The 13,599-nt window shown below is 45.1% G+C and overlaps 1 protein-coding gene across 2 annotated transcripts in view; it reads left to right on the top strand.

Moving 5' to 3' along the window:
- The window catches only part of Mthfs (methenyltetrahydrofolate synthetase), a 93,194-nt gene extending 80,757 nt beyond the window's left edge, over nucleotides 1-12,437 (top strand). For both annotated transcript variants that reach the window (XM_068393463.1, XM_068393464.1), the window contains exon 4: nucleotides 12,193-12,437. In XM_068393463.1, the coding sequence (XP_068249564.1) occupies nucleotides 12,193-12,373 (181 nt within the window). In that variant the 3' untranslated portion in view covers nucleotides 12,374-12,437. The remainder of the gene's footprint in view (nucleotides 1-12,192) is intronic.
- The last annotated feature ends 1,162 nt before the right edge of the window (nucleotides 12,438-13,599 follow it).

Genomic DNA, 13,599 nt, shown 5'->3' on the forward strand with positions numbered 1-13,599 from the left:
TGCCTGTCGTTCACCTAGTACGGGACCTCTTGCAAGCTCCCAAGCCCAGGGGAGAAGTAATGTCGAACGACTTATGGGTTCCACAGGCCTGGATCGACGAACAGACGTTTTTCCCTCCGTGGTTTCGGGCGTATCTACACACGTTTGCCGACGTGAGATCGCCCCACCCACACAAAGACGAGAGAGCCCATTTATTCCTCGTCTGCGGAAGAGGTTTCTCGTAAGAAACCATGGACCAAACCTTGCAGCTTTTAAGTGCAAGTCGGTCCCTTCCGCGCAAGTCCAACGGCCTAGGTGTAGCCACTGGGTCAGTTTGGACTCGCTGCAGTCATCCGACGACTGCACACCTCCCAAGAGAGGCAAAGTGGTACCGCAACAGGCAGTAACTCCGTCTGTTGCCGCACCAGCTGTTTTAGACCCTCAGTCACGACGGACAGTAGCTCCGTCTGTTGCCGTTTTTTTTGTAGACCCTAAGTGGTCTTTACTGCAGTCTATGCAGACTCAGTTAGCTGCGGTTATGCAGGAGTTTCGTGCGGAGAAGGTTGTCTCTGCTCTCGTTAGCCTACAACCTGCCACTGTTGTGCGCCCAGCTCACGCTGAGGCTGCCTGCTCCCACACTCCGGCTGCGGAGAGCTCCACCTCCGATGCGCAATCGACCCTGCCAGACGCATGTTAACGTTAGCCGACGTGCGGCTCCCTCCGTTAACATGCGTGAGCTACCGCATCAGCAGTGGGAAGGTGGAGTCAAGCTGCCGTGTTTTGACGCGATGCGTTAGTTTCCGCAACCCACGGCAGTCCCCACCACGCACCACCACTCCGCTTTGGTTGTTGCCTGCTCCCACACTCCGACTGCGGAGAAGGTTGACGATGCACCCGTTTGCCTACAACCTGCCACGGTTGTGCGCCCAGCATGGCTGCCTGCTCCCACACTCTTGTTGTGAGAGCTCCTCCACCCATGCGCAGTCGACCCTGCCAGACGCATGCTGACTCCCACAGACACACGGAGCACTCCGTTGCCGTGCGTGAGCTACCACAAGCTGCCGTGTTTTGACACGGTGTGTCAGCCTCCGCAACCCACTGTGGTTACCGCCACTCACCCGCAGCAGACTAGTCAGTCAGGAGTTGAGGCTTCCCCACACAGCTTTGGTTGTTGCCAGCTCACAGACTGTCAAGCAGTTACATGACGTTGCCTTCTGGTCTGCTACTAATGCACCAGTGCTGTATGTCCTCACGCACCTGTTGTGGTTGACAGTTCAGTTTTTGACAGTTCACAGACTGTCAAGCAGTTACATAACGTTGCCTTCTGGTCTGCTGCTTTTGCACCAGTGAGACCCTCACTGAGATAACCTAGCTTTTCTCGGACATGGTTCCTGTAGATGAGAAAGTGCTGTTCTCCCTCCTTCTGATATTCCTTTGAGGACTCTGTCATTTGGAGAGGAGCCTTAAGCTGCTTAGCCTCCTATGGACTTTAATTAAAGCATAACAAGGCTTCCAGGGATGGTAAATGGTTCCGCTTCAGTCGCTAACCCCGTCTGTTGCCACACCTGCCCCCATAGACCCTAATGGGCTTTGTTGCAAGACATGCAGTCCAAGCTTGTGTCCTTGTTAGAGGATTTTTTACGGAGAAGAACCTTCTAGCCAACAACCTTCCTACCGGTTGGTTGTACGCCCTGTTGACGCTGAGGTATCCTACTCACGTCCGCCAGTTGAGATGGTTCCTCCACCGGTGCGACCCAGTGTGGGTTGCCAGTCGCACGTTGACGTTAAGCGACTCTCGGAGGTGGTTGTGGACGTTCAGTGTGTCACTAGGAAGACGTTCAACAACCAGCAGAGGTGACTTGTTGTGACGCAGTGCGGCAACCTCAGCAACCCTGTAGGGGGTTGGCTGCACAACCCAGACAGTCTAGACAGTTTCGGGTTGACGCTGTACTTCCTCGCGTCCCCATGGTTGACAGTTCACAGACTGTGCAGCAGTACCATGATCTTGTGTCCGGCTCCGTCACGCATCCACCAGTGCGACCGGATTTAGCGAGTCAGACGTTGCCCACTCCGTTGCCGTTTCCTCATCAGTTTCGGATGAGGAACCCTCTGATGAGGACATTGCTGAACAAGACGATCAACCCCCAGCCCTGCTATCCATCCAGGAGATGCTGAAGAAGGAACACTGCCCTGTCAGGCTGTGGATGAGTCTGGTTAGGACACTGTCATCCGTGGTTCAATTTGTGTCACTTGGAAGACTACACCTCCGTCCTCTTCTGTATCATCTAGCTTTTCACTGGAAAAGGACAAGACGCTAGAAGCGGTCTCGATCCCGGTTTCCGGAAAGATAAAGTCTGGTCTGACTTGGTGAAAGGACTTTATCAACCTTTGAAAGGGTCTTCCCCTGACTGTTCAGACTCCCAACCACGTTCTCTTCTCGGACGCATCGGACGTAGGCTGGGGTGCGACATTAGGCGGTAGGGAATGCTCGGGATTATGGAACTCGAGTCAAAGGACAATGCATTTCAACTGCAAGAAGCTTCTGGCAGTACGTCTGACCTGGAAAAGCTTCAGGTCTCTCCTTCAAGGCAAAGTGGTGGAGGTGAACACGGTCAACACCCTGCTTTGACGTACATCTCCAAGCAAGGAGGGACCTACTCTCTGACATGGTACGAGTTCGCAAGATACCTCCTCTCCTGTTCAACAGGTCTAGACTTTTCTCTAGTAACGAGGTTCATCCAAGGCAACTTGAATGTCATAGCAGATTGTCTCAGTAGGAAGGGACAAATAATTCCACATATTGGACCCTCCACAAGGAGGTATGCAAGAGACTTTGGGCCACCTGGGGCCAGCCAACCATAGATCTCTTCGCAACCTCGATGACCAAGAGGCTCCCAATACTTTGCTCACCTATCTCGGACCCAGCAGTAGTTCATATAGATGCCTTTCTACTAGATTGGTCTCATCTAGATCTATATGCATTCCCTCCGTTCTAGATTGTCAACAAGGTACTGCAGAAGTTCGCCTCTCACGAAGGGACAAAGTTGACGCTAGTTGCTTCCCTCTGGCCCGCGAGAGAATAACTCACCGAGGTACTTCGATGGCTAGTAGACGTTCCCAGAACACTTCCCCTAAAGGTGGACCTGCTACGTCTGCCACGCGTAAAGAAGGTACTCCAAGGCCTCCACGCTCTTCGTCTGACTGCCTTCAGAATATCGAAAGACTCTCGAGAACTAGAGGTTTTTCGAAGGAGGCGACCAGAGCGATTGCTAGAGCAAGGAGAACATCCACCCTTAAAGTCTACCAATCGAAGTGGGAAATCTTCCGAAACTGGTGCAAGTCAGTATCCGTATCCTCGACCAGTACCTCTGTAACTCAAATAGCTGACTTCCTCTTTTATCTGAGGAAAGAACGATCTCTTTCAGCTCCCACTATCAAGGGTTACAGAAGAATGTTGGCATCAGTCTTCCGTCACAGAGGCTTAGATCTTTCCAACAATAAAGATCTACAGGACCTCCTTAAGTCTTTTGAGACCACGAAGGAGCGTCGTTTGGTTACACCTGGTTGGAATTTAGACGTGGTTCTAAGATTCCTTATGTCAGACAGGTTCGAACCACTTCAATCAGCCTCCCTGAAAGATCTCACCTTTAAGACTCTTTTCCTGATATGCTTAACCACAGCTAAAAGAGTCAGTGAGATTCATGCCTTCAGCAAGAACAATCGGATTCTCATCCGAAACGGCTACATGTTCTACAACTTGGTTTTCTAGCCAAACACGAGCTGCCTTCTCGGCCTTGACCAATATCTTTCGATATTCTAAACTTATCGTATGGTTGGAAATGAACTAGAAAGAGTATTATGTCCTGTAAGAGCTCTTAAGTTCTATTTTAAAAACCTTTACGAGGCCCGTCTGAAGCTTTATGGTGTTCAGTTAAGAATCCATCTTTGCCTATGTCAGAGAATTCTTTATCCTATTTTATCAGACTGTTAATACGAGAAGCTCATTCCCTTCTGAATGAGGAAGACCAAGCTTGGCTGAAGGTAAGGACACACGAAGTTAGAGCTGTCACAACTTCCGTGGCCTTTAAACAAAATAGATCTCTGCAAAGTATATTCGACGCAACCTATTGGAAAAGCAAATCAGTGTTCGCGTCTTTTATCTTAAGAATGTCCAGTCTCTTTACGAGAACTGCTACACTCTGGGACCATTCGTAGCAACGAGTGCAGTAGTGGTGGGGGCTCCACCACTACAATTCCCTAATTCCAGAACCTTTTTAATCTTTCTCTTGAAATATTTTTGGGTGGTCCGGAAGGCTAAGAAGCCTTTCGCATCCTACTTGATTTGGCGGGTGGTCAAAATCATTTCTTGAGAAGCGCCTAGATTAGAGGTTTTGATGAGGACCTTTAGTATGGGTTGCAACCCTTCATACTTCAGCTCCTAGGAGTCGCTCAGCATCCTATGAGGATCGCGAGGCTCAGTAAGGAAGACGTACTTAAAAAGGCAGAGTAATTGTTCAAGTCGTCTTCCTTACCAGGTACTTATTTATTTTATGCTTGTTATTTTGAATAACTGCTAAAATGAAATACGGAATACTTAGCTCATAATAATGTCAACATGTAATGCTGGTCTCTACCCACCCCCCTGGGTGTGAATCAGCTATATGATCATCGGGTAAGTTTAATATTGAAAAATGTTATTTTCCTTAGTAAAATAAATTTTTGAATATACTTACCCGATGATCATAAATTAAAGGACCCACCCTTCCTCCCCAATAGAGACCCAGTGGACAGAGGAGAAAATTGGTTCTTTGTTGACATCGAGTACTTGAGTACCTACTTGACAGATGGCGCTGTTGATGTACACCCCCACCTGTATAGCGATCGCTGGCGTATCCCGACCGTAGGTTTTTTCTGTCGGGCAACAGAGGTTGCAGCTATATGATCATCGGGTAAGTATATTCAAAAATTTATTTTACTAAGGAAAATAACATTTTTGCTTCATGGTCTATAATTTCCTGAATAAATCAAATAGTGTTGTTCTTAGACTCATGTTTTTGATAGTACTGTTTTTGAACTTTCTGAGGAATACTTTTTGTATGCTTATATTTGCCATTTTTCTTTACTGCTATTTTGTAAATATATGGGTATTGGTACCTTCTGAATGGTTTCCTTGACCCAGGGCTAGGTCATGTTGACCAGATTCCAGGAATCTACTATCCAAAGGAGTAAGCTTTATGAAAGTTAGTAGATTTAACTCACTGGTCTAGTTGAATTACTATCTAATGAACCCTGCTTGTGTGCAAAATTTTATTTCTTATATATGCAATAATTTGATCCCTAAATTTTCAATATTAAACTTACCCGATAATCATGTAGCTGTCAACTCCGTTGCCCGACAGAATTCTATGGAGGGATACGCCAGCTATCACAATACTAGAAGGGGGTGTACTTACCAGCGCCACCTGTGGCCAGGTACTATAGTACTTCTTGTTGACACCTCCTCAAATTTTTCCTCTGTCGTGCTTCCGGCAAGACGTTCTGGGATACGCTTATGTTCTTGGAGTATTTTCACGACTTTGGTGAAGTATTTCTCTTTGATTTCGGCTGTCGCTTTACTGGAAACTTCTATATTAGCTTAGTTAGCTTTTGGAATTAATTTGATTAATATGGTGACGAAGAGAGTATGAACTCTCTTTCACCTTTAAATGGCCGACCCTTCCCTTAGACGGAAGTGTTGGTGTCTAAGAGAGTATAGACTCTCTTTCTTAATTTTGCTTAACAAAAGTTATAGATTTATTTTATATCTCTCAGCCTCTTCGATTAACTTCCTTTTATTATAAACTTATTAAAATTAATTTTTATATTTGTTTATATTCGACCTTCCTAATAGTAGGCGGTCTTTTCTTGGACCGAAGTTAATTAACATTGAGCCCGTCATTTCGGTTTACCTGTTAACATATTATGCTATTTTAATGTCTTTGAAAGAATTTCTTTGATAGTCTAGTACTGTTTTCAAAGTTGAACTAACGTTTTGTTTTGTCTCTGCAGTTGTTGACGTTCAGAACGTTCAACTTGCGCTCTATCGTTACGATAGAGAAAGATTTTTCACGGTTTCACGTTGCAGTAAGAGTAACCGTGTCTAGCGTTTTGTTCATTCTTTCTTAACTTAATGGTTAATCCTAATAAAGGAACTTTTCATTTTGGGAAATATTTCAGTTTTTTCCTTTAACAATAATATGTTTTAACGATATATATGATTGGGCTCTTCTCTCAGGTTCTAAGTCAAGAGAGAGAGAGAGAGAGAGAGATAGAGACGGAGGGAGAAAGAGGAGGATAAACGTTTCATTCAAGCGAGTAACGTTGTTATTGTTTTTGCTCTTCTCCCTAGTCTCTTTAGGGGAAGAAGGTAAACGTTTCTAGAGTGATCTAGTGTTTAGTCTCTTTCCAGCCACTGAATTATTTATCTTTCATTAGATTTTTCTGTTACATTGTAATTCTGTTTTCGCAATTACTAACTTTTGAGAAAGGATAGAATTGCGTGTTTCAGGTACAAACCACTTAAAGTTTCGAGTTCAGTGAAATAAGTGCAAACAGAAAATCAAAGTGATAAGTGATTAGCGCAAAGTGTGTCAGTGTTGTGCGTGAGGGTACTTCTGTGCGCGCCAGTCGTCCTCCCAGTCCGGGACCTCTTGCAAGCTCCCAAGCCCAGGGGAGAAGCAATGTCGAAGGACAAAGGGTTCAGCAGGCCTTGATCGGCGCACAGAAGTATCCTCGGTGGTTGTGGGCGTGTCTTACCGAGACCGTCACTCCCACCCGCAGACGATTGAGCCCTTATTTTGCTCGTCTGCAGAAGAAATTTAGGGGAGAAAACGCTGGTCTCAGGTCTCAAGACCTCTTAAACGTAAAGTCCAGACCTATGCCAGACGTACGAAGTTAGAGTTCAACAACCCGGATGCAGTCATTGGGTTAGCTCTGACTCTCCTCAGTCATCAGTTGAATGCACTCCGCCTAAGAGGAGTAAGGTTCTGCCGCAACAGATCTCTGCTGTTAAGGCTTTACCTCAGCAGACCTTAGTGTCTGCCGACCCCAAGTTGACTCTACTGCAGTCCATGCAGTCACAACTTTCGGTCTTGATGCGTGAGTGTCGGGCTGAGAAGGTTGCGCCTCCGCCTGCGCTCGCTCCGCCTGCGCTCGCTCCGCCTGCACTCGCTCCGCCTGCGCTCCCTCCGCCTGCGCTCGCTCCGCCTGACCGCAGTACCACCTGCCAGGCGTACGATGTTGAGCCACGTTATGAGTTTACTGATCCCAGTGGTGTGCAGCTCCCTCCGCCTTCCTTAAGGCAACCTCAGCAATGGGAACAGGAGGCTTATACCTCTCTTCCTCCGCTTCCACTTGCTGTTACACCAGTGAGGCAACACTCGCTTGAGGTACAACCTCTCCCATCCATGAGTCAGTCTCCTCAGCTCTCGCTGCAGCGAGCTCAACCCTCCTCAAGGTTAACACCTTAGCCTTGCGCCTCAGGAGCCTCAACTTGCGAGATTTTTACTGCGTTCTGCGCAGCCACTACCTTTTCGCTCTCAGCTCACACCGCAGGAACCTCAACTCGTTCCTCAGGAACTTGCTACTGCGCATCCGCCAACCACTCAGCAAGCGCAACCCTTGAGTTCAGCCACTCATGCCAGGAGTCAGCCTCCTCCACCCATGCGCCTACCTTCTGCTACTTCCTTTGATCAGCCTTTGCAGACTGAGCCTCAGGTGTTCCCTCAACAGAGTCTTGAAGAGGAAACCACAACTATTGTTGTTCCAGCTCGTTCTGACTCTGCTGTTCAGCATACCTTACCTCCATTTTCAAACCTTATGATAATGGAGGTTATTTGTATTACTTATAAAAATATATTTGTATTCCTTGCAATATATTTTTAACAATATCGCAAAATATGGCAAAAATATGAATCATGAGTTATGAATGTAAGGTAAATATTATGTTGATATTAAAACCCCATGCAAGCATGCATAAAGCACTCTAGCACTGGTCATGGAATTTCTGAGAAATGTTAAACGCCATGCACACGCTCTGCTTACCTTACAGCATGCTCTACATACAGCATGCTCTGCTTACAGCATGCTCTGCATACTACATGCTCTGCATACAGCATGCTCTGCATTCAGCATGCTCTGCATACAACATGCTCTACATACAGCATGCTCTGCATACAGCATGCTCTGCATACAGCATGCTCTGCATACAACATGCTCTGCATACAGCATGCTCTGCATTCAGCATGCTCTGCATACAACATGCTCTGCATACAGCATGCTCTGCATTCAGCATGCTCTGCATACAACATGCTCTACATACAGCATGCTCTGCATACAGCATACTCTGCATACAACATGCTCTGCATACCTTACCGCATGCTTCTCAGTCACACATCTTTGGTTGTTGCCAACTCACTAGACTGTCAAGCAGTTTCATAACGTTGCCTTCTAGTCTGCTGCTTTTGCACCAGTGAACCCTCACTGAGAGAACTTAGCTTTTCTAGGATATGGTCCCTGTAGATGAGAAAGTTCTTTTCTCCCTCCTTCTGATATTCCCTTGAGGACTCTGTCATTTGGAGGGAGCCTTTAGCTGCATAGCCTCCTATGGACTTTTATTTAAGCATAACATGCTTCCAGGGAAGGTAATGGTTCCACTTCAGTCGCTAATCCCGTCTGTTACCACACCTGCTCCCATAGACCTTGAGTTGTGTTGCAAGACATGCAGTCCAAGCTTAGTCCTTGTTAGAGGATTTTTTGTTTACGGAGTCAATGTGTCACCGGGAAGACGTTCAACAACCAACAGAAGTGACTTGTGACGCAGCGCGGCAACCTCAGCAACCCGATAAGGAGTTGTCTGTACGACCCAGACAGTCTAGACAGATTCGGGTTGTCACTGTACTTCCTCGCTTGCCCATGATTGACAGTTCACAGACTGTGCAGCAGTACCATGATCTTGTGTCCGGCTCCGTCAGACGACTGGCTTTTAAGAGCTCCCACAAGTCGTCGCTGTCTGGAGATTTTCAAATGGACTATGGATCTGACCAAGGAACTGGGCCTCCTGGTCAATTTTGAGGAGTCTCAGCTCGTTCCATCCCAGACCATTGTCTCCTTGGGTATGGATCTTCAGAGTCGAGCTTTTCGGACTTTTCCGTCGGCCCCAAGGATCTTCCAAGCCCTAGAATGCATCCAGAGCATGCTGAGAAGGAACCGATGCTCAGTCAGGTAGTGGATGAGTCTAACAGGGACACTTTCATCGCTGGCCCTGTTCATCGTGTTAGGGAGACTCCACCTCCCCCCCCTTCAGTATCATCTAGCTGCTCACTGGATAAAGGACATGACGCTAGAGACGGTCTCAGTTCCTGTTTCCGAAGAGAGGAGGTCTTCTCTCGCGTGGTGTAAGAACAGCTTTCTTCTCAAGGAAGTCTACCTTTGGCTGTTCAGAAACACGACCGCCGTCTCCTCTCGGACGCATCAGACACGGGCTGGGGTGCGACTTTGGACGGACAAGAATGCTCGGGAACATGGAATCAGGAGCAAAGGACACTTCACATCAATTGCAAGGAGTTGTTGGCGGTTATTCTGGCCTTGATAAACTTCAAGTCCCTCCAGCTTAACAAAGTGGTGGAGGTGGACTCTGACAACACCACAGCCCTGGCTTACATCTTCAAGCAGGGAGGGACTCTTTCGTGGAAGTTGTTCTAGATCGCAAGGGACCTACTCATCTGGTCTAAAGATCGAAAGCTACTGGTAACGAGGTTCATTCAGGGCGGTATGAATGTCATGGCAGATCACCTCAGACGGAAGGGTCAGGTCATCCCCACAGAGTGGACCCTTCTCAAGAATGTTTGCAGCAGACTTTGGGCCCTGTGGGGTCAGCCAACCATAGATCTGTTCACTACCTCGATAACCTAGAGACTCCTGTTGTATTGTTCTCCGATTCCAGACCCAGCAGCAGTTCACGTGGATGCTTTTCTGCTAGATTGGTTCCATCTCGACCTGTATGCATTCCCGCCGTTCAAGATTGTCAACAGGGTACTTCAGAAGTTCTCTCTCAAAGGGACACGGCTGACGTTGGTTGGCTCCGCTCTGGCCCGCGAGAGAATGGTTCTTAGAGGTACTGCAATGGCTGGTCGACATTCCCAGGACTCTTCCTCTAGGAGTGAACCTTCTAAGTCTACCTCACGTAAAGAAGGTACACCCAATCCTCCACGCTCTTCGTCTGACTGCCTTCAGACTTTCGAAAGACTCTCAAGAGCTAGGGGCTTTTCGAAGGAGGCAGCCAGAGCGATTGCCAAAGCAAGGAGAACATCCACTCTCAGAATCTATCAGTCTCAAGGGGAAGTCTTCCGTAGCTGGTACAAGACCAATGCAGTTTCCTCAACCAGTACCACTGTAACCCAGATTGCTGACTTCCTGTTATATCTAAGGAAAGTAAGATCCCTTTCAGCTCCTACGATCAAGGGTTACAGAAGTATGTTGGCAGCGGTTTTCCGCCACAGAGGCTTGGATCTTTCCACCAACAAAGATCTACAGGACCTCCCTAGGTCTTTTGAGACCTCAAAGGAACGTCGGTTGTCCACTCCAGGCTGGAATCTAGACGTGGTCCCAAGGTTCCTTATGTCATCAAGATTTGAACCTCTCCAATCAGCCTCTTTTTAGGACCTCACATTAAAAACTCTTTTCCTCGTGTGCTTGACAACAGCTAAAAGAGTAAGTGAGATCCACGCCTTCAGCAGGATCATTGTTTTCACATCTGAAACGGCTACATGTTCCTTGCAGCTCGGTTTTTGCTAAACGAGCTTCCTTCACGTCCTTGGCCTAAGTCGTTCGAGATCCCAAGCCTGTCCAACTTGGTGGGGAATGATCTGAAGAGAGTACTTTGCCCAGTTAGAGCTCTTAGGTACTATCTAAAAAGGTCTTAACCTTTACAAGGACAATCAGAAGCCTTATAGTGTGCTATCAAGAAACCTTCTTTTCCAAGTTCTAAGAACTCAGTTTCTTACTATTCAGGCTTCTGATTAGAGAAACACATTCTCATCTGAAGGAAGAAGACCTTGCTTTGCTGAAGGTAAGGACACATGAAGTGGGAGCTGTGGCTACTTCAGTGGCCTTCAAACAGAGCCATTCTCTGCAGAGTGTTATGGATGCAACCTATTGGAGAAGCAAGTCAGTGTTCGCATCATTCTATCTCAAAGATGTCCAGTCTCTTTACGAGTACTGCTACACCCTGGGACCATTCGTAGCAACGAATGCAGTAGTAGGCGAGGGCTCAGCCACTACATTCCCATAATCCCATAACCTTTTAACCTTTCTCTTGAATACTTTTTATGGGTTGTACGGTCGGCTAAGAAGCCTTCCACATCCTTGTTGATTTGGCGGGTGGTCAATTCTTTCTTGAGAAGCGCCGAGGTTAAAGGTTGTGATGAGGTCCTTTAGTATGGGTTGCAGCCCTGTATACTTTAGCACCTTTGAGTTGATTCAGCCTCCCAAGAGGAACGCTGCGCTCAGTAAGGAAGACGATCTTATTAAAGGCAGAGTAACGGTTCAAGTCGACTTCCTTACCAGGTACTTATTATTTCATTGTTATTGTGGATAACTGATTATATGAAATACGGGATACTTAGCTATCCTTTAGTCTTGTACACTGGTTTTTCACCCACCCCCCTGGGTGTGAATCAGCTACATGATTATCGGGTAAGTTTAATATTGAAAAATGTTATTTTTATTAGTAAAATAAATTTTTGAATATACTTACCCGATAATCATGATTTAATCGACCCTCCCTTCCTCCCCATAGAGAACCAGTGGACCGAGGAAAAATTGAGGAGGTGTCAACAAGAAGTACTATAGTACCTGGCCACAGGTGGCGCTGGTAAGTACACCCCCTTCTAGTATTGTGATAGCTGGCGTATCCCTCCATAGAATTCTGTCGGGCAACGGAGTTGACAGCTACATGATTATCGGGTAAGTATATTCAAAAATTTATTTTACTAATAAAAATAACATCATTCTAATGGAGGTTAGGCATCATGGTTTACCATGAAAAGTCTGGGTGATAGTACAGTATACTATTTACTGTACTCCTTTTTCAAAAATGTAAATTCTGTACCTTTTCTCAAAATGATAATAACTCAGTAGAGTTAAACTTATATTACTACTTATTCTTCATTGCAGGATGGGAAGGGGCCGTGGATATTATGATACTTATCTGGCAAAGTGTAAAGCCTCGCAGACTACCATGCCACACACAATTGCCTTAGCTTTCAAGGAGCAGTTGTTGACGCACATTCCTACAGATGATAAAGATATGCTAATTGACATTGTTTTAACAGCTCATGAAAAGAATACATCATAGTTATTCTGTGACTCTTTGAAATGTTATACTATTGTTATTTGATTAAATTTTGTAAAATTTTAAATGGTTTTTCCATCAGTGCTGTGTACCTCCTCATGCTGATACATTTTCAAACCTGCATGGGGTATTCTAGAATTTTGGTTAAAACTTTTACTTTGAATATTGACTGTCTAGAAGCAAAGAAAATGTGAAGTTGTTGGACAACTAGAGCCAAAAAAGAATTATTGTTATTCCTATTTTTAGTTGGAAAGCTTCAAGGTTATATTGCTAAAATCATTATGTACTGGGTATTATAATCATCACTGAAAATTTTGATAAGACTTTAGACCTTAGAAATACTAGTCCATTTGGCAAGTAACAAGCACGCTAGACTTGAGAAGATCATGTGTATTTTTTTATGATGACGAAGGGTATTTATAGAAACTTTTGATGGGTTTTATCACTTGAAGTTTATTGCCAATTATTGACTTAAATAACACTAAGAATGGTTCATCTCTGTAGGTACAGTTTAGTAGTAGGCTGGTTACGTTCCACCCATGGAGTTTAGTGTTTTCAGTTTTGAGATCTCTTGTGTTTTTTTATATATCACTTTAAGGGTGTTTATACTACTGTACTAATAGAGAGTTGTAGGATCAACTTAGGTGTGGTCAGACAATTTTATGTTAGATCTTTGTGTAAGTACTGATCTTATCTTTTTTCTGAAGGTACAATGAATAGTCTTGTATATTAAGCCTACTCTCACAATGGTGATACTAATGTTACCAATTTGCTGATCAAGTTCCCAGAGTGAGAAATTAGTTGAATTAAGCAATATTCAAAGTATTTGAAATATGAAAATGTGAGAATCAATTAATGTTGTTGAATAACTGCCCTTGTGGATGTTACCCAAGGAAGTTTGACGAGAAGATTAATTCTCTTATTTAATTCTTGTTAAATATAAGTTTTTTTTTCATAGAAATTTGACATTTGCTAAATATTAGCTCTTTTCATAGAAATTTCTTGTTCTATATACGACAGTACTTTTTTTAATTTTCTCGTACTTATCATGAAGTTCTGTACAATTATTTTCTTTAGTTTGGAGTACGGTATGCTCAAATTTTGTTGTACAAGCTTTTTCATGTCCATGTCTCCCTAAATTTCAAGGGTCTCACAATACGAAACCTGTTCAATACATTTAACATTCAACTTGGAAAGTAATGAGCACAAACTTATCCAGTTGGTAACAT

Source organism: Palaemon carinicauda, chromosome 19 (genome assembly GCF_036898095.1).
Source record: "Palaemon carinicauda isolate YSFRI2023 chromosome 19, ASM3689809v2, whole genome shotgun sequence".
Classification (NCBI taxonomy): domain Eukaryota; kingdom Metazoa; phylum Arthropoda; class Malacostraca; order Decapoda; family Palaemonidae; genus Palaemon; species Palaemon carinicauda.